Source organism: Panthera uncia, chromosome E1, assembly GCF_023721935.1.
Source record: "Panthera uncia isolate 11264 chromosome E1, Puncia_PCG_1.0, whole genome shotgun sequence".
NCBI classification, from domain to species: Eukaryota; Metazoa; Chordata; class Mammalia; order Carnivora; family Felidae; genus Panthera; species Panthera uncia.
The window spans coordinates 52,036,015-52,056,484 of NC_064814.1; the positions used below are offsets into that span (position 1 = coordinate 52,036,015).

A 20,470-nucleotide genomic window follows, 5' to 3' on the forward strand; every position below is an offset into this window, starting at 1 on the left:
GGGAAACGCACTTAGAGATTGGCCTGGAAATTCCGTTTCCCTGGAAGACCGAGCTGTATGCTAGTCTGTATGGATCTTGGTTTCTGTAAGGTGAGTTTATACAGCTTTTTTTTTTTTTTTTTTGAGAGAGACAGAGAGCGCACGAGCGAGCTGGGGAGGGGCACAGAGAGAGAGAGGGAGAGAGAGAGAGAATATCCCAAGGAGGTTCTGTGTGGTCAGTGCAGAACCCAACATGGGGCTCGATCCCATGAACCGTGAGATCACGACCTGAGCCGAAACCAAGAGTCAGTCGTTTACCCGACTGAGCCACCCAGGCACCCCTCTGCAAAATGGGTTTGATATGTAAGTGATCAGAAAACGTGTGGCTTGAGACGCCCGGGTGGTTCAGTCGGGTAAGCGACCGACTCTTGGTTTTGGCTCAGGTCGTGGTCTCATGGTTCGTGAGCTCGAGCGCCGTATGAGGCTCCATGTTGACAGCAGGGAGCCTGCTTCAGATATTCTCTCTCTCTCTCTCTCTCTCCCTCTCCATCTGCCCCTCCCCCACTCACTCTCTCTCTCTCTCTCTCTCAAAACGAACTTAAAAAAAGAAAAAAGAAAAGAAAACGTGTGTGGCTTGATGTAGCATCCTCTGGGAGTACCTTGGCGGTGAAACGGCTTTGGCTCTCGTGATACAACCCCAAAAATCAAATTCTTTCAATTTGCCCACTTTTGACCATCCCACCGCTAAACCAGCGGCTGAAGTGTCCACAAGGGCAGACAAACCCCAGGGAACAACACCATTTCCGAACCCCCACCCCCCCACCCCGCCATCGGGTGTGCGTGCACCAGGGGAGGGGAGGGAACCGTTCTGTTTAAATGCTCCACGCGGACAGTAGATAACCTTGACCTCCGAGTGAAACCTAAAAACATGAGTTAAAAAAAAAAAAAAATCCGAGCACCAGAATAAATGGTCCATAAGTAGGAAGGAGGCAGTCCAAGGTGGCTTTGGAATGTCAAAAAGGTCATTCATTTAAGAAATTTTAAAATATTACCTCTGTACATATACCCGATGGAATAAACTTGTGAACGTGCTGCTATTTTTAAATAAACCGTCCAGGTTGGAAGGAATATGCTTATCAGTGCTTTTTCAGGATAGAAGGGATTCATTTGAATGTCTGGACCACTCGCCCATCACAGCTGTGACCGGCCCTTGCCTCTGCTGCTACGCTTCCATCGTAAACGTTCCAGTCCTCTTTCTTCTCTTTACCTTCCTTCCTTATCATCCCATCACTTCCTGGATCATTTAAAGTTTTCATCTTACCCCCAGAGTTAAAGGCAGGCGAGCTTAACCTGGATTTTTAACTTGTGGTTTTTCTCTCAGGTGTTTTGAATTGTTGCTGGTTTTGTTTTGCTCTGCTTTGTTTTTAAAAAACTATTTTTAACGTTTATTTTTGAGAGAGACAGAGCACGAGCGGGGCAGGGGCAGAGAGAGAGAGAGGGAGACACAGAATCCCAAGCAGGACCAGGCTCTGAGCTGTCAGCACAGAGCCCGACGTGGGATTTGAACTCACGAACTGTGAGATCACGACCTGAGCCAAAGTTGGACGCTTAACCGACTGAGCCACCCAGGCACCCCTGTTCTGTTTTGTTTTTGACTTGCCTTGCACTTACCCTGGTAAAGAGCCAGGGTCTTAATTATTTGGACCAGATTATTCAAGTATGGATGACTCAGACCTGTTTCTTAATCTGCTTTCATCGATGAGAGGCCACCTTAATCATTGTTTACCTACTTGTCATGGTCTTTGGCCAAGATCGAAATGAAAAACAAATATTTGCTGGGGGGTTATCATCTCCTTCCCAAGCTCCCTGTTTATGATAGACCAGGGCGTCTTAACCTTGGTCTGACGGACATTTGGGATGGAGTCACTCTTTGCTGTGGGAGGCTGTCCTGTGCACTGTAAGATGTTCAGCAGCACTCCTGACCCTAGGTGCACCTCCCCCAATGGTGACAGTCCCAAACGTCTGCAGACATGGCCAGACATCCACTGGAAGAGGAGACAAAATCACCCCTGAGAACCGCTGTTACAGACAACAGAATTGCAATCATCTGCATGGACGGATGGGTTGAGTTTTACTCTTAGGTTTTTAGTGAAATCCATGCAAAGGGAAATAGAAGACAGGATTTATTCACAGACAGAACCATTAAATACCATATTCTTTCCCATAGCGTGTTCCACCATTTGGTTCCACACCCCCTTCCTTCCTGTCCACACCCCGCCTCTTGGGACCAAATTTTAAGGGCTCTTACCTTTCTGGACCCTTACCGTTTGAAAGTAGTTTGCATAGTCGATTTCTTTGGCCACAAAACTGTACATGTCCGCCGAGAGCTGGTCCTGCGGGAGGGGAAACGCAGCACTGAGGCCAAACATAAAACAATCGAGCAGCTAACGCGTGAGCCTAGACATCACAGGAAGCCTTCACCGCTGAAGGAAGCAGGAGCCTTCACCACTGTGAAATCCCGTTTTTAATAATTCCTGACACATGGCCAAGTTTCCTCATGGGCTTCCCTGTGTCTCCCAATCAGGACTCCAGAGGATGAGTAAGTGTGAAAAGAACACCTAGGCCGGTAGTCTCCCCGGGGATTGTAACACGTGAGCCAGAGTCCAGAGTCCAGAGTCAGGAAGGCTGGTGTGGGGGAGTGATGTGCAAATCACTTCCACACATCTCCGCGGCCGGCACCCCCTCCGAGGACAAGGGGCGCTCCTGCCCTCCCTGAAATGGCCTGCCACTTCCTTTCCCTGATCCCTGAACCGCTCTGCTCTCCTTCATCCTCAGCACTGACTGGTTGGTCACGCGCGTCTGGGCGAGAAGTGGAAACACAACAGTTGGGGGGAAGGTGGCTAAGACAGGTGGGCCGGTTCAAAGCAGGGCTGCTGATTCAACATTGGGAAGAGCGCGGGCTCTGCCCACGTCATGCGCAAGTCTCGGGGTGTTGACCGTCCTGCACCATCCAGCTCTCCGCGGGATCAGGGGGCAGTGGCCTCTTGCTGGATCGGAGTCTGGGGTGCGTTCTCTTTCGAGAGCGGTTCACTTCCATGGAAACGCCCACAGCAAGGGGGCAGTTAACGGTACGTTTTGGGTAGGACTGCAGACTCCGTCACTGAGCATGTCCGTTAGCCTGTCGTGTCTCTGAACTTGTCTGCCCAAGTCAGGTGGTCTCTAGAGTTCCTCCCGGATCTCTGCAAGAGACAGATCTTTACAAGAGACGCTCAGCTGAGCAGAGAAGAATCTAGCATGCGTGCGTTGCGGAAACTATGAGAACAGCCCTAGAAAGCGGATCCAGATGCTGAATGAAGGAAGGCGAGCCACCACATGCTTCAGGAAGAGGCTGTTTCATGGACTGCCCCCCCTTCCCACCAAACATTCTACACCAACCTCACAACCCTCAGCCCCCCTGCCCCCCTAGCTGCCAATGAAGCCAGGCTCAGTGAGGGCATTGGAACATGAGCAGGGATCTGTTTCCTTTTCCAGGACCCTGGACAGGCAGACACTGTTGAACTACAAGGCACCTACAAGGAACCTACAAGGCACAGAGTTAAAAGGGAAATCTGTTCTTTGGAGAGCTTTAAGCACAGATCAGTCAATGCTACACTTGGTCCAGTTTCAAAGGATGAAGAAACAGGAAAGAAATGAATTAACATTCTGGGCACCTGGGTGGCTCAGTGGGCTAAGTGTCCCTCTTGGGCTCAGGTCATGATCTCGCGGTCTGTGAATTCGAGCCCTCATCGGGCTCTGTGCTGATAGCTCAGAGCCTGGAGCCTGCTTTGGATTCTGTGTCTCCCTCTCTCTCTGCCCCTCCCCCACTCGTTCTGTCTCTGTCTCTCTCTCTCTCAGAAATAAACATTAAAAAGATTTTTAAAAAGAAATGAATTAACATTCGTGGGGAAGAATCTAGGTGCCAGGCACGACGTCACATGGAGTTCTCATCTAACCTTAGGTAAGTGCTGTATTTGGGGGGAGTGGCTACCAAGAAAGAGTTCAAGGATCTCACCTGCCTGTCCTCCACGGTCTTAAATGTGCTTTGCACAGCAGAGGCTTTGTAACTATTTGCTGAATGAGAAATGAAGGTGCGGCAATTTTCCCCACGGGTAAGATGGGTTCTTTTTAAAAAAATTTTTTTTTATTATTACGTTTCTTCATTTTTTTTTTTTTAATTTTTTTTTCAACGTTTTTTATTTATTTTTGGGACAGAGAGAGACAGAGCATGAACGGGGGAGGGGCAGAGAGAGAGGGAGACACAGAATCGGAAACAGGCTCCAGGCTCCGAGCCATCAGCCCAGAGCCTGACGCGGGGCTCGAACTCACGGACCGTGAGAACGTGACCTGGCTGAAGTCGGACGCTTAACCGACTGCGCCACCCAGGCGCCCCACGTTTCTTCATTTTTGAGAGGCAGAGAGAGACAGAGCACAAGTGGGGAGGGGCAGAGAGAGAAGGAGACAGAATCCAAAGCAGGCTCCAGCCTCTGAGCCCGACGTGGGGCTCGAACCCACAAACTGTGAGATCAAGACCTGAGCCAAAGTCGGACACTTGACCGACTGAGCCACCCAGGCGCCCCCAGGTAAAATGGGTTCTAAGCCTCAGCTCCGCCTCACCAGAGCTCCCCTACAATGAAAGCCTTTGCAGGACTGCGGAAGCCAGCAGTTTCTAGAGGAACCAAATTCATCTGCCATGCCTAAGACGGTTTTGGTCAGGAGGCATCCCACCAGCAGCCGTGAGGGAGGTAGGTCAAGGCAGGGAAAAAACAAAGGGTCGAATGATAAAAATGGTTCAGCACACAGAGGAAAGGCAGGGACCCCTTGAAAGACTAAATGGTACACCTTCGATGACTCAGCATTTGAGCTATGCCAAAAGATGATGCTGGAAAAGTCAGACAGACCATCTGTGGGCGCCCTCAGGAACACGAAAGGATTTCTTAAAGGTATAATCGGATTACCGTCTTACTGAGTTAACGACAGTCCCAAATAAACCGAATTGTAAGAAATGAAAGTGAAAACTAAATCCAATTTCCATTTATGTGAATCACGAGCAAACTTCCTTTATAAAGAAAAGAAAAATCAATCATCACCAGAGTTTAACGTGTTTTAAAAATCATTTGTTTTCTGCTTTCGCGATGAATCCACACTCGGAAAAAATACAGAGTAAATACCCAAGTTCACCTGCAATCCCACCACACAGAGAGAGCGCTACAAACACACGTGATGTCTGCTCACATTGTATCTATTTTCATCAGTCCCACATTTTGTATGGTTGGTTTACAAAAATGGGACCAGACCATGTTGCAATTTATTCCCCCTCCACCCCCCCAGAGAAACAATCTTTCTAACGGTCACATGACATTTAATGTATGAATGGACCATATATTGAACAGACCAACCAGTCTGTTGCTGGATACTGTGTTTCTAATTTTTCATTACAACACTTGGAAAGCATGTGTTCGTATAGATTTGCACCCGCCTCTTGATTATTTCCTTAGGATAAATTCTGCAGTTTAAAATTAATTCTGGTTTTGTATTTCCTTATAGTTAAATTTATTTAAAAGAATTTAAGTTTTTATCTACATTTGGGGGGGGGGGGGGGGGGGAGGGTGAGAGAGAATTCCAAGCAGGTACCACACTGTCAGCACAGAGCCGAATGTGGGGCTTGATCTCATGAACCGTGAGATCATGACCTGAGCCAAAATTAAGAGTTGGACGCTCAACCAACTACGGGATTTGTTGCCAGTAGGCCTGTCTTACAAGGAACGTGTGGAAAAAAATGTTAAGACAGAATGAAAAAGATAAAGGTCAGAAACTCAGACGCTCACAAAGAAAGGACGAGCATTAGAGAAGGACTAAGTGAAGATACCATAAAACTTTTATTTTTCTCATGCTTAATCTACGGGATAAATTTGCAAGCAACAATGTGCCTACACATATGTGAACGTATCCATGCATTCAGATAAACACACATGATTACACGGTGTATGATTACATGGATACAGTCATGTATCCATGTAACGGATATAGTCGAGCACACCCGTGCTTACGAATGCTTATGTACAAGTCAGTGGAAGGAACTAGGGGTATTTTCTCACTGAGACATACTTGCACTATATGGGAAATGCTAAACAGCTCTTCCAAAGTGGACTTGGATGCGTTATAAATATATATTGCAAACTCTTGGGCTCCCACTAAAAACATAAACCCTAATGAAAGTATAATTAACATACCAAGAAAGGAGAAAAAGCAAAGCCACCTGAAAGGCTAAAGTGAAGCCTCAAAAGGCAGAAACCCTGAGAGCAAAAATAGTAACAGAGAACAAGAGAAACAAATAGAAGACAGGAAGAATTATGGTAGGTATTACTATATTCAATAATCACTTAAACATCAATGGTCTAAACACACCAATTCAAAGATTGTTGGGGCTCAGTCGGTTCAGCCTCCGACTCTTGGATCTTGGCTCAGGTCATGCTCTCACAGTTTGTGGGTTTAAGCCCCGTGTCGGGCTCTTTGCTGACTGCTCGGAGCCTGGAGCCTGCTTCCGATTCTGTGTCTCCCTCTCTCTGCCCCTCCCCCGTTCACGCTCTATCTCTATCTCTCAAAAATAAATAAACATTAAAAAAAAATTTTTTTAACAACATGCTATTAAATAACCCAATTGAAAAATGGACAAAAGACCTGCACAAACACGTCACCAAAGAACATAGACGGATAGCAAGTAAGTGCATGAGAAAATGTTCATCATCTTATGTCGTTAGGGAAGTACAATTTAGAACAACAAGGAGATACCACTGTACCTCTGCTGAAATGCCCAATATTCAAAACACAGACCGGGCCAAATGCTTTAACCTTAAGGTGGAAGATGCCTGGAATCTTATCCCCGTGCAAGGGAAACATATACATATAAACAAGTTTTTAATGGCAGACATCAACAAAGACTAACTGCAGACTGGAAAATGACTTGGGACACAACAGGTAGAAGAAAGTTGAATAACCTGAATATGCGGGGAACATCTATAAACTGGCATTTAAGGAAAGTAGAAATGTTAGTTCAAATGCCAACAAAAATAGGCAATTAGAGGGGCACTTGGGTGGCTCAGTCAGTTAAGCGTCTGACTTCGGCTCAGGTCATGATCTCGCGGTTTGTAGGTTTGAGCCCCGCGTCGGGCTCTGTGCTGACAGCTCGGAGCCTGGAGCCTGCTTCCGATTCTGTGTCTCCCTCTCTCTCTGCCCCTCCGCTGCTTGTGCTGTGTGTCTCTCTCTCTCTCTCAAAAATAAAGACACATTAAACAAATTTAAAAATAAATATCGGTGAGCAGGGGGACTTGGTCATCCTCTCTGGAAGCAAAAGGGTTGCTGGGCAGGAATGGGGCGGGGGGGAATTACTGGTGCTTTTCTTGATATGTTTTTGTACTTTTTCACTGGTTATGGTAAATTGTATCACTTTTTTAACCTTTGAAGAGAAAACTAACATAGTTTTTGGTAAAAATAGCAACTGTAAAAAGGCATGGACCAATGAAGGTATTAAAGTTCTGTTCTGATGTAGTTGGATAGTCCTATCCAGCACCCCCTCGACACCACCGTCTCTTGTGTGTTAAGGTATAATTTTGTAAGAAACAAGATTCTTTAAAAAAAAGTGTTTTTTAAATGTTTTTATTTATTTTTGAGAGAGAGACAGAGCACAAGCAGGGGAGGGACAGAGAGAGAGAGGAGGACAGAGAGAGAGAGAGGAGGACAGAGAATCCAAAGCAGGCTCCAGGCTCTGAGCTGTCAGCACAGAGCCTGACACGGGGCTCGAACTCGTGAACCGTGAGATCGTGACCTGGGCCAAAGTCAGACACTTAACTGACTGAGCCACCCAGGTGCCCCAAGAAACAAGATTCTTACCTAAGGAACACATTGCCACGTTACGATGGCAAATAAGCTGTACTTACTCACGAGGAGTCCTGGATCTGATGAAGTATTTCAAAGTTTTACTTTGCTGAATTCCATAGCAATGCAGGTGGAGAGATCATGAGTTCTTGACAGATTGGCCAGTGTTGCTAATTTCCAGAGAGAAATGCTATCTGACCCTGAACGTCATCTGAATGCAAGGTCAAAGCCACCTGCGCTGTAAAAGGATGCGCCCAGGGGCCAGTGGACGAGACTAGAAAAGGCCACAAAGATCAGAGATGTCTGCATGCAAAGTGGCTATTCTCTGCTAAAAGCGCAGGGCATAAAGACACCTGGTTCCCAGCGTACTTCCAGGAACATGACACGTTTGTTCGTTGGATCTGAACCAAACGGACCTGAGCGCACATATACAGACGTGCATAGACTGTTCTTCGGACTGAAGCCAAACGGACCTGAGGCCACGCATACAGATGTGCATAGACTGTTCCCCGGATCTGAACCCAAACGGACCTGAGCGCACGTATACATGAGTGCATAGCCTGTGCCTAACATCTGAAGCCAAACGGACCTGAGTGCACGTATACAGATTTGCATAGACTGTTCGTCGGATCTAAACTCAAACGGACCTAAACACAAACGGACCTGAGCGCACGTTTACAGACGTGCATAGACTGTTCCTCGGGCTGAAGCCAAACGGACCTGAGCTCACGCATACACACGTGCATAGACTGTTCCCCGCATCTGAACCCAAACGGACCTGAGCGCATGTATACAGACGTGCATAGACTGTTCCTTGGACCTAAAGCCAAACGGACCTGAGCGCACGCATACAGATGTGCATAGACACAGAGCTCCATAAACGGCATGTTGCCAATTAACGCCTATCAGCTCCAAGGCAACTATTTCTCTCTTAAACCAGAGGGAACGTGTCTCGTCCGTGACTATCTCCTCGGTCAGCATTCCAGCGTCATCATTAACTGTGTCCCGGGAGGCGAGAGACGGATAAAAGGGCTCAGGGAGTATTAAAGCGTGAACCAGAAGCTAAACAATTTAATACCAGCAGTGAGTCAAGGTTCGCCTACCGTCTAGATTCTCGACTGTTCTTTCCAGCCCGGAATCCATCCTGTGGGACTCAGAGCGCCCTACAAACGCTTCGCACGGAGGCCAAGGCCATTTCCTCTTTGCCTGCCATGCAGGAACCCTGTTGATAACCCACCACTGCCACCAACCCCACCCCCCAGTCTAGGTCGCCTGAAAGCCCCAGCTCTTAGGGCTCATCCTGGCTCTGGGGATGCCCGTGGGCAAGCCTGGGGACGTTCAGTCCAACCAGACCTCACCCTTAGGGTTTTCCTACAACTCTGGTGAAGAATCAGGGACTCCCTGAGGGCTCCCCCATCTGTCCCAGTGAGGAGGAGCAAAGTTGGGGGGGGGCGGATACCCTGCAAATCTCCACTCGGTTGGCAGCCTCGTCCATCTCTTCCCTGAGGGCGTCAGCTTTGGCACCTGCGGGCTGCAAGCTGCCGGACAAACCTAAAGACTTCGACGTCTGCTGCCACCTGGTGGAAAACAGGACAAAAAAGAGGAGAGGTGTGAGACAGGCCGAGCCCCGGGGTATCACGGGAACACCGAGAGAAGAGCCGGTTAGGGACGTTCCCCAGGAGGACCCGGGCGGTAGCTGCTGGACACAGAGGATCAGCCGCCCTGTTCGGACAAGGGCGGGCATTCCCCAGATTGTCCCCCACGTCCCCTGAACACCAAGGATCACACAGGACCAGCACCGGTGCTGTCTCTGAAGCACAGGGCTGGCTGTCCCTTTCTGGCCCCTGACTGTCCCGCGGACTCCGAGTCTGGAAACGCTCACTGACTTGGCTGCAGCCGAAACCGTGGCGAGCTGAGAGCCCGGGCAGTTAAGATTAAAGACGAATCTGAAAGCAAAAGCCTCTGCCAGCCAGCATGGAAAGCTTGCTGTCAACATTGAGAGGCGGTGCTTATATTTTCTTAAACGTTTCTCTTTTCGCGGACAAGACCCGCCATCGGAGGCAGGCGCTGGGGGCAGGTTGGGTGGCGAAGCTGCTGCTCTGGCATCATCAGGGAGATACCCACAAAGCAGCCCCCCGGAAGGAAGGCTCCGATGACCCTAGATGGTAGCAGGTGTCGCGGGGTCAGGAGCGGGTTCCTCGTGTGATTAGGACGCCAGGACAGCCAACACCTGTCTGCAGTCTGACACCTGCCTGAAAATCGGGGTGGGGAGGGGCAGCGAGGGGAAGGGGGCCCTGGTGGGGGTCACTGCCCAGACTGCAGTGCACCTGTGTTTCAGCGGGGGCTCATGGGGCCCAAGCTGCCAGATGTCTCAATTGCCAAGAGAAAGCTGGCAACTGTCACAGGAACCCTCCTGATGAAATATGGCAACAGGTTAAATAGTTTCTTTCTTTTTTTTTTTAAGTTTATCTATTTATTTTGAGAGAGACAGGGAGACTCCCAAGCAGGCTCCACACCGTCAGCACAGAGCCTGATGCGGGTCTCGATCTCACAAACCATGAGATAATGACCTGAGCTGAAAGCAAGACTCAGACGCTTAATCAAATGAGCCAACCCGGCACCCCTAAATACTTTTTAAAAATTTATTTATTTATTTTGAGGGGTGGGGCAAGTGGGGGAGGGACAGAGAAAATCCCAAGCAGGCTCCATACTGTTAGCGCGGAGTCTGACGTGGGGCTCGATCTCGCAGACCGTGAGATCACAACCTGAGTGGAAACCAAGAGTTGGATGCTTGACCGACTGAGCCATCCAGGCGCCCCTAAATAATTTCTCTCAGACACCATACAGGCCAATAGCATACAGACCAAACTGGACGGCCCTGCAGGTACCATTTGGCTCTTACGCCATCCAACATAAAGGCAAAAGATAACGTGACCGTCACTTTGAGAGTCACAATCTCTTCTTACCCTCAGGACATACAGAGGGGTCCAAGGCTGTGACACAAGAAGAGGAAATAATAGTCATCTTTGCTATTAGCAAAATAACAACAACAACAACAACAACAACAACAACAACAACAACGATTCTGTATTCCTTAGAGAAATGCATTCATGGGAAAATTACTTAAAAAGCCTTTGGGACGTCAAGCTGGCTTGAAGGTCCAGAGACGGACACACAGGTCTTGGGAACCATTCCTCGCTCAAGGAAAGAATTCAAGGCAAAATTGAAAGGAAATACTCTACTCAAAGATGTTTCAAAATCTAAACTAACAGATAAGGATTAATACAAATTCCTGGGGAATTCTTTCTCATAAAATGGTTTGCCCTACAGAAAGGATACATTTAATAGACATCCAGAGGTTTGTTTAAGCATTTGAAACGAAGTATTAAAGTGTTGTGGATGGGGTGCTTGGGTGGCTCAGTTAAGCGTCTGACTTCAGCTCAGGTCAGGATCTCACAGTTCGTGAGTTCCAGCCCCACGTCGGGCTCTGTGCTGACAGCTCAGAGCCCGGAGCCTGCTTCGGATTCTGTGTCTCCCTCTCTCTCTGTTCCTCTCCCGATCTCACTCTCTCTTTCTCAAAAATAAATACAGTGTTTAAAAAATTTAACAAAAAATAAAACTTTAAAAATAAAGCGTCGTAGGGCTTTCAAATAAAATAGGAGACTCCATGGATGTAATTTAGATCACTGATAATGAATAGGGTGGATTATGAGATCAAGCTCTAGGGCGCCTGGCTCACTCAGTCAGTGGGGCATGTGGCTCTCGTTCTCAGGGTTGTGAGTTCAAGCCCCACCCTGGGCGTGAGCCTACTTTAAAAAAAAAAAATATATATATATATTATAAATATATATAAATATATAAATATATATAAATATATGTGTGTGTGTGTGTGTGTGTGTATATATATATATATATATATATATATATATATATATAGCTATAACCACCATTTGGCTCATGCTACCTAACGAAAAAATAACTAACCAACATAGGTGTGAAAAAAATAAGTAAACAAAGTTTACAGACATGGATTTTTATGGCTTCAAAGATCTGGATTAGATTAAAAAATAAAACAATTGTACTTAAATGGGTGTATTAAAATGAGGACATTTTCCTAGGTTACCTTTCTTTTCTTCCTTATTTCCTTCTATTTTCCCCGTAAATTATACCCCCTTGGCCCACATCTTGGTAATTTATTTATTTGTTCCTCTGAGTGTGTAATTTTTTTTTTAATTATTATTATTTTTTTTTAGAGAGAGAACATGTGCGAGCAGGGAAGAGGAGGGGGGAGAGAGAGAGAGAGAGAGAGAGAGAGAGGGAGGGAGGGAGGGAGGGAGGGAGGGAGGGAGGGAATCTTAAGCAGGCTCCATACTCAGTGCAGAGATCCTGGTGCAGGGCTTGAACTCACGAACCGTGAGATCATAACCTGACCCAAGATCAAGAATCAGATGCTCAACCAACTGAGCCAACCAGGCACCCCCCACATCTTGGTAGTTTAAAATCCTACATCTTTCCCCTCCTTTTATAGGGAATTTTATTCGTAATAGATAAATCACCTATTTTGAGATCACAAAGTAGTGATAAGATGTGGAATGAGACTGTGGAAATAAAGAATAAAATGACAAGGAAAACACAGAAACATGTGTATAGACAGCAATCTGCCAGGAAAAGAGACCTTAACCGTGAATTTCAAGGTACGGTGGTCTTGCCAGCCACCTGTTCTATAAATAAACTCAAGAACTGTCCTGCTTTGTCAAGAGAAGAAAACAGGGATTCTTGACCAAGAAGCGTGAGCTTTAAAATTTGCAGAGCAGAAAGGTCTGCTGTGACACCATCGTTCGCTGGGAAAGATGTCATCACTATACAATCTGGGGGAGGTGGAGACAGAATACCGGCTGGCTTTCATGAAGGCGAGAGGAGAGAAAAGGGCCAGAAATAAGGGTATGAGATTTTAGGGATCAGGAGGAGGGTCAAGAGGGCAAATGCAAGAGAAGTTCAAGGCAACCGGAAATCAAGAGGAAGACTTTTCAGAATGGGAATGTTCCTGTAATGGGACATTTATTATTTCCTCTGGCCAGTCTCCCCCTTTCCTGTGTCACTGTCATCCTCTGCTTTGTGAGGCCCTGCCCCACTCCTGCTCCGATGTGTGGGCCCCAGAGAGCAGCCAGTTTGGCATGGCCCTCACCGTGAGCGGTCCAGATGAGGGTCCCTGATGCAAACCAACCCCGTGCCCCCACCCTTCATCACTGTGACCAAATGACAGGGCAAGAAAGTGGCATGTAAGCAAAGTCCGGACAAACGAGCCTCTCCTTTGTACTTCTAGAACTAGAACGAAAGGGTCAAGGGTCATGCTGAAGAGACATGAGCCTAGAGGACCATGAAGACAATGGACGGAAGAGGCCCATATGTGGAGAGAAGCAGAGGTGACAGATGAAGAACAGCTATTGCCCTCCCTTCCAGAGGTACTTAAATCGGCCACAGCTCCACAATTCACTTCTAATTAGCCACTTCCTTACTTCCATGAGCTACTCAGGATCCTTCCCCAAACTCTCCTGCTTTATTTATATTAGTTTATCTGCTTCTGAAGAAGGCAGGTGTCTTAATCTGCTCAGGATGCCATGATAACATGCCACACACCTGGGAGCTTGAACAACAGGAATTGGTTTTCTCATAGCTCTGAAGACTGCAAGTCCTAGGTCAAGGCTCTGGCAAGGTTTGGGTTTGGGGAGGGCTCTGTTGCTGGTTGGCAGAGAGCTGCCTCCTCACTCCTCAGCACACGGCCCTTCCTCTGAGCATGGAGAGAGAAAGAAATCTCTCTTCCTCTTCTTATAAGGCCACCGACCCTACTGGATTAAGGCCCTCCCCTTACGACCTGACTTCATCTTAATTACTTCAGAAAGGCCCTATCTCCAAAGACTGTAGGGATTAGTGCTTCGACATATGAATTTGGGGAGGGAAAACACAATTTAGTCCACAGTGGGATCCAGAGGCATCAATTCAGCAGAAATGTGATGTGTTCTGGACTCAGAAGGGTTGATCTTGAGATACATGCCCAGAAAAAAAGTGAGGCAGACTTTGGAAAGGAATGCGGCTCCTTCTGTAACCATTGTCCAACCAAACCTATCACAGAAAAGACATCTGTATAACATTCAATTCAGTTTAATTCAATTCAGTTCAATTCAATTCAATTCAGTTCCATTCAGTTCAATTCAATTCAGTTCAGTTCAATTCAGTTCAGTTCAATTCAGTTCAGTTCAGTTCAATTCAGTTCAGCTCAATTCAATTCAGTTCAATTCAGTTCAGTTCAATTCAATTCAGTTCAATTCAATTCGCATCTTTAATCCAGCGTAAAGCTTCCTTGAGTTTTTCCTCCATCCTCCTTATCTACAATCTTTTACTCAGCTTTGGTCTTCTCTGAGGATATGAAGGCTTATCAAATTGGCTTTTGAAACAAATAAACCAGATATACTCGGATAGAGGTAAAGACACACCTCAAATTCGAATTAAACATGGAAAAATGAGGTGGATTTGACACTACTCACCCTAGTTGTAGAATTCAAAGATCTAGTCACAATGATCAAGAGCGTGTGTCCACCTGGGATATGCTGCACAGTGGAGAGTGTAACTCATGAAGGACCAAACAAACAAGACTAAAGAAAGGTCTAATAATCAGAAGAAGGACATCACAAAGAACAGAAGCGCAAACTGACCACACGGGGAGTCTGGGAGGGGTGGAGATCAGGGCAGGGAGAACCCAACTGTTCCAGAAGAACGGCTGGTGATCTTGCTATTGAACATTTGGTCTTACTCTCACTGCTGCCTCTCGGGATGCAGTCCTCATGTGGGGTGACGAGCCAGGGGTCAGGGAAAAGGCAGAAGTTGGGGGTGGGTTGGCTTCCGAAACAACGAGGGTTGTGAAGGGTCTCGGCTGAAGTTCAGAGGCATAAAGATTTGGATAGGGGAGGTAGCGATTTCCTCCCCGAATCCCAGCATATAAGAGATGACGGGCTGGAAATGTGCAAGAGTTCATTATATGGCAGAGTTCATTAAATCATGGAAGGCAGGTTCCTAATGACGCTTCTTTATGGTTTCAGAATCTCTACGCCACTTGGTGTCACCATCAAAAACACACCATGTGACCAGATGGACCATGACTGCCTACGCACTCCCCATCTCATAAGGAGAGTGAACAAAAATACGAATGTAGAGACAGCAACTGCGAGCCCCTGATGCTACTAGGATCTGGCCCCCCAACCAGAAGCTCCGTGTTGGAAATTCAGGTTTCCCTTACAGAAGCAGAGAGAAGCCCTCTGAGCTAAGAACCAGGTCCCCACAGAAGGAAATCACTCTACAAACCCAGGAGCAAGGCATCTACCAGTGGGACCAACAGCATGTGGTTCCTCCTCCTGTGTGACTCCCACATGTGGGTCTTGAATGCTGACGTCATGGGAGCATCTGTATGTGACCCAAGCATGTAGTCGTGAGCGATGCCAAATGAATACTCCCCATACAACCTGCTCGGTCTTCCTCCACATACGCTAAGGAGAGAGCCTCAGGGGGCGCCTGGGTGGCTCTGTTGGTGAAGCGTCCAACTCTTGATTTCGGCTCAGGCCATGATCTCACGGCGCGTGAGATCCAGCCCTGCGTCAGGCTCCGCGCTAACAGTATGGGGCCTGCTTGGGATTCTCTCTCTCCCTCCCTCTCTCTGCCCCTCCCCTGCTCATGCTCTCTCTCTCTCTCTCAAAATATATATGTAAACTTTGGGGCGGGGAAGGAGAGAGCCTCAGATCTGGGTCAGAATAGCTCTGACAACCTTTCTGTTCCTCTTCCTTCTTAACAGAAGAAGAGTGTCAGCATCACCACCTTCCGTAGGCAACGGGATTTAACAGCACTGGCTTTGCTTTTGTCCCGGTCACTTTCAGGTGTAGCCAGTACATATACAGCAGGGGCTACCGCGTTTCAGTTTCTGGGAGCGCTCTACAATGTTTCTAACAGATTCATTGGGCAGAAGTGAATCAACTTTTTACCAGATGTGTGGCTCCAGAGGCCCCCAAAACCGTTCAGGTGGACTGGGAGTCTGGGAAACACAAAATTAACTAAAGAAATCTTTGTGTCTCTGTTGATACGACCCGTTCTCTTTCTGGTCTTGGGGGACTGACCTACATTTCCTACTGGTCCAGATGCAGAATTCCAGGGTCTGAACCAGTTACTGTAGCTGCTTCCTTTTGTAAAGCAGTTGCAAAGTGTTAAAAAAAAAAAAAAAAGGGATAAACGTGATCTCACTGGACACTGAAAACAATCCTCAAGTCAACCCACAAGTGGCGTTATTACCCGTGGGCAGGTGAGGGCACTGGAGTTCGGGGGGCAGGTGGACTGAGTAATGTAACCAGGTGGTCTGGATCTGGGAACCTCACCAGAGATTCCTGGTTCAGGATTCTATATTGCATCTCTCGGCCCAAGCAGATCCGTCTATTTGGGGTTTGTTTTTGTTTCTTTTTCTCAGGAAAATAAAAAAAGAGCTGTGCAGGTGATTAAAACTGACCGCCCAAAGGTCCTAGAGTCGAACCAAAATGTGCCTTCCACATTCGTATTCGTGAACTTACATTCCTTCGAGGTGTGAGCTTGGGCGTACACACCAGGGCAAGGATTAGAAAGGTGGATACGCGCCATTGGGACAAAAGGAGGCCAGAGTCAATGGTGGCGTCTCGGAGCCTCTGGAGGTTCCCCTGCTGTAACAGGAGCTTTCTGGGGGCTTCTGGGAGACAGTGCCGGAGGAGAACAGCACAGTGGGAATGGTGCTTCCCTCATAATAGTCTGGGGTTCAGAACACGGCTACAGAGGGGACAGCTGCACCGCTGGCCCCTTCTACCCCAGCCACACTGCCTTCGTGCTGTACCCTGGATATGGCAGCCTGACTCCCCACCTCAGGACCTCTGCATGTGCTGTTCCTGCTGTCATGAATCCTTCTGCACCCAATCTCTGCATGGCTACCTCCTTGTCATTTGTGTCCCAGATCAAGTGTCACCTCCTCCAAAAAAGCCTCCTCTGTTTTAACGGACCTAATGTTGTTGCCTTCCTTTCTCCATCATTCTCTCTCAAAATTGCACCGTGCTATCTTCATTTTTTTTTTTTAATTAATTATTTTGAGAGACTGAGACAGAGAGAGTGTGTGCGTGAGCAGGGAGAGGGACAGAGAGAGAATCCCAAGCAGGCTCCGCACCGTCAACACAGAGCCCAACACGGGGCTCGATCTCACGAACTGTGAGATCATGACCCGAGCTGAAACCCAGAGTCGGATGTTTCACCGACTGAGCCCCCCAGGCATCCCAAGTGCCGTCTTCTTTATATGACTCACAGCTGCCCGAAATCACCACGTGTTCACTCCTCATCTAGGGTTTCTGTCTCCCACACTAGACTACAGCCCCCAAGAGAGCAGGGACCCCATGTCTCTGACTCATGACTCTTACCGCCAGCGCCTGGCACGTTGTGAGTGTTCGGAAAAACTTAGTCAATGAAAACATACTCAACATGCAAAGCCCTACACGCAAAGCCCTACACGCCACCCCCCCCCCAAATATGATCACTATTCCTTCCAAGAAGCAAAAATGAAAGTGGAGAAACTCTACCTTGTTCGTGATGAATCCATATCCAACACCAACTTTGCTAAATGTTTCCTCTGCTTCTGAATATTTGGGATTTCCACCTGTGGTTACAGAAGGTAAGAGACATAGTCAAACTGAAGTTCCAGACAAATTCTTTTTGTTTTTTTAAATGTATATTTAAAAAAAAATTTTTTTAATGTTATTTTGAGAGAGAGACAGAGAGAGAGAGAGAGAGAGAGAGAGAGAGAGAGAGAACGAACCAGCAGGAGTGGGGCAGAGAGAGAGGGAGACACGGAATCCGAAGCAGGTGCTTCAGGCTCCGAGCTGTCAGCACAGAGCCCGACACGGGGCTCGAACTCACGGACTGCAAGATCATGACCTGAGCTGGAGTTGGATGCTTAACCGACTGAGCCACCCGGGCACCCCAAGTTCCAGATAAATTCTCAAAGAACTATGGACAGCCAGCCATTCAACAAGTGTGGTGGAGGGCTCCCAAGCCTTATTTCCGGATGAAACCTTTGATTCTTGATCCTGAGCTGACCTCTGCTCTTTTTTTCGCCAGACACCTGCCAGGCCCCCCATCACCCAGACCCTGTAGGGGTTCTGCTCTGCTCTGCTCATTGATGCCTGGCCTCATTCTTGTTCCTACCTCAGCCAGCAAAAAAAAAAAAAAAAGGCTCAATCCCAGCTCTGTCCTCCACACCAGGGTCACAAGTGGAGAGCAAAGCAGAAAGAGTGGACACACAGACCTAATTCAAAACAGACAGCAGGCGGATGACGGAGACGAGTCTCAGGAGACCTGAGATCCGATGAGGAATGCAATCAGGACATATTTTTATAGAAATTCAGTAAGAAGTTTTTCCAAAATAAAGACCAAATAAACACAGCCATGGCTTTGCTCGGCTACAGCAAGTTCTTCCATAGTGGGTGTATGTGGATGCTCTTTCTCTATTTTTATTTCTAAAAAAATGACTTCTCTCAACATCCCGGGGTGTGGGATTTGGGGTCCAGGCTTAGCCAAAGTGGGGCAGGAAGTGAGAATTTCGAAGGGAAAATCGGCTGTGCATTGAAACCAGCATCATCTCAGGCTATGGTTTTTATAGAGAAGGAAGAAATGGGAAGAAGATCTTCTGAGCAGGGATGACTGACGTATGGGGGTAATAACTTCTGGCAGGTAAGAGAAGATGTGGCCCTGGGCTCCCAGAGTCATCACTGCCCCCAGAAGCAAAGTTGGAGGGTCACAGGGACATCTGGGTGGTGTTAAGTGAGCCTCAGCATCCAGGTCAAACACATCCCTTGGGTTTCAGTCAGGCTTTGCCAGGGACCCCAAACCACCTTTATGAAGAGAGAAGGGCCTCTCACGCACGCTGTTGGTTGAACAATGGCCTCTAACCGGATGGTATCTGAGAAGTCTAGAGCTGATCTCTGTCAAACCACCATATATAGGATTTTCTCCTTGAATACTTTTAGGCACCCAAGTATTTATTTGCCCATACATTCTGTCACAGAAATTGCATCAGGAGATGTGGAGGTGCTGGGGGCAGTCCGGGAAGGAAACCAGACGTGGTCTGGAGCAATGCTAATCCAATATGGTAGCCTCTAGCTCCTGGTGGCTACATCATTTTAAATTCTCAGGAACACAACAATAGCCAAACTCTGGAAAGAGCCTAAATGTCCATCAACTGATGAATGGATAAAGAAATTGTGGTTTATATATACAATGGAATACTACGTGGCAATGAGAAAAAATGAAATCTGGCCTTTTGTAGCAACGTGGATGGAACTGGAGAGTGTGATGCTAAGTGAAATAAGTCACACAGAGAAAGACAGATACCATATGTTTTCACTCTTATGTGGATCCTGAGAAACTTAACAGAAGACCATGGGGGAGGGGAAGGAAAAAAAAAAAAAAAAAAGGTTAGAGAGGGAGGGAGCCAAAACATAAGAGACTCTTAGAAACTGAGAACAAACTGAGGGTTGATGGGGGGTGGGGGGGGAGGTGAGGGTGGGTGATGGGCATTGAGGAGGGCATCTGTTGGGATGAGCACTGGGTGTTGTAAGGAAACCAATGTGACAATAAATTCCATATTTTAAAAAAAATTTAAAAAATTCTCAGGAGCAAAAATTAAACAAAATTAAAAATTGAATTCCTCAGTCACACCAACCACATTTCAAGAGCTCAATGGCCAGGGGTGGCTACTGGAGAACAAACTGTGCAGATGTAAAGCATTTACATCACTGCAGGCAGCCATATGGGATGGTACCCAGGGAGGTTTTATAGGACCAACTAGAGGCAATCGGGGGGAGGTCCGGGGTTCAAGGCAAAAAAACCCCCAATCATTTCCTTTCTTACTTGACACACAATTTTACTTGGTGGAAGCCGGCAAAATCGTCACAGAGACCTCAAGGTGTCTTTGTAATAAAATCGTTTTTATTTAGTACCCTTTAAAATCCAGGGATGAAGGAGATTAAGAGCACACTTATTAATGTTTGTTTATTTTTGAGAGAGACAAAGTGTGAATGGAGGAGGGGCCGAGAGAGAGGGGGAGACACAGAATCCGAAGTGGGATCCAGGCTCTGAGCTGTCAGCACAGAGCCCGACACGGGGTTCGAACCCACGAACCGCAAGATCATGACCTGAGCCAAAGTCGGACGCTCAACCGACTGAGCCACCCAGGCATCCCAAGAGCACACTTACTGTGAGGAGCACTGAGTAACGTACAGAATTGTTGAATCAGTATGTTTGTGCAGCTGAGGCTAATATAACACTGTGTGTTAACCGCACTGGAATTCATGCAAGTAAACTAAACTAAAATGAGTAAAATAAAATAAATAAATAAATAAAATAAAAATAAAAATAAAAAAATTAAAATAAAATGAATTAATAAAATAAATAAAAAATAAAATAAAATAAAAATAAAATAAACTAATATAAAATAAAAGAAAAAATAAAATGAATAAAATAAAAATAATAAAAT

General features: G+C 46.9%; 1 protein-coding gene across 1 annotated transcript in view; it reads right to left on the reverse strand.

Annotated features, from left to right (window-relative positions):
• ARHGAP44 (Rho GTPase activating protein 44) overlaps positions 1-20,470 on the reverse strand; it is a 177,204-nt gene that overhangs the window by 36,300 nt on the left and 120,434 nt on the right. Inside the window, exons 6-8 of the mRNA XM_049635352.1 lie at positions 17,517-17,593; positions 9,350-9,467; positions 2,276-2,372 (exon numbers count right to left, since the gene is read on the reverse strand). Of these exons, the coding sequence (XP_049491309.1) occupies positions 2,276-2,372; positions 9,350-9,467; positions 17,517-17,593 (292 nt within the window). The remainder of the gene's footprint in view (positions 1-2,275; positions 2,373-9,349; positions 9,468-17,516; positions 17,594-20,470) is intronic.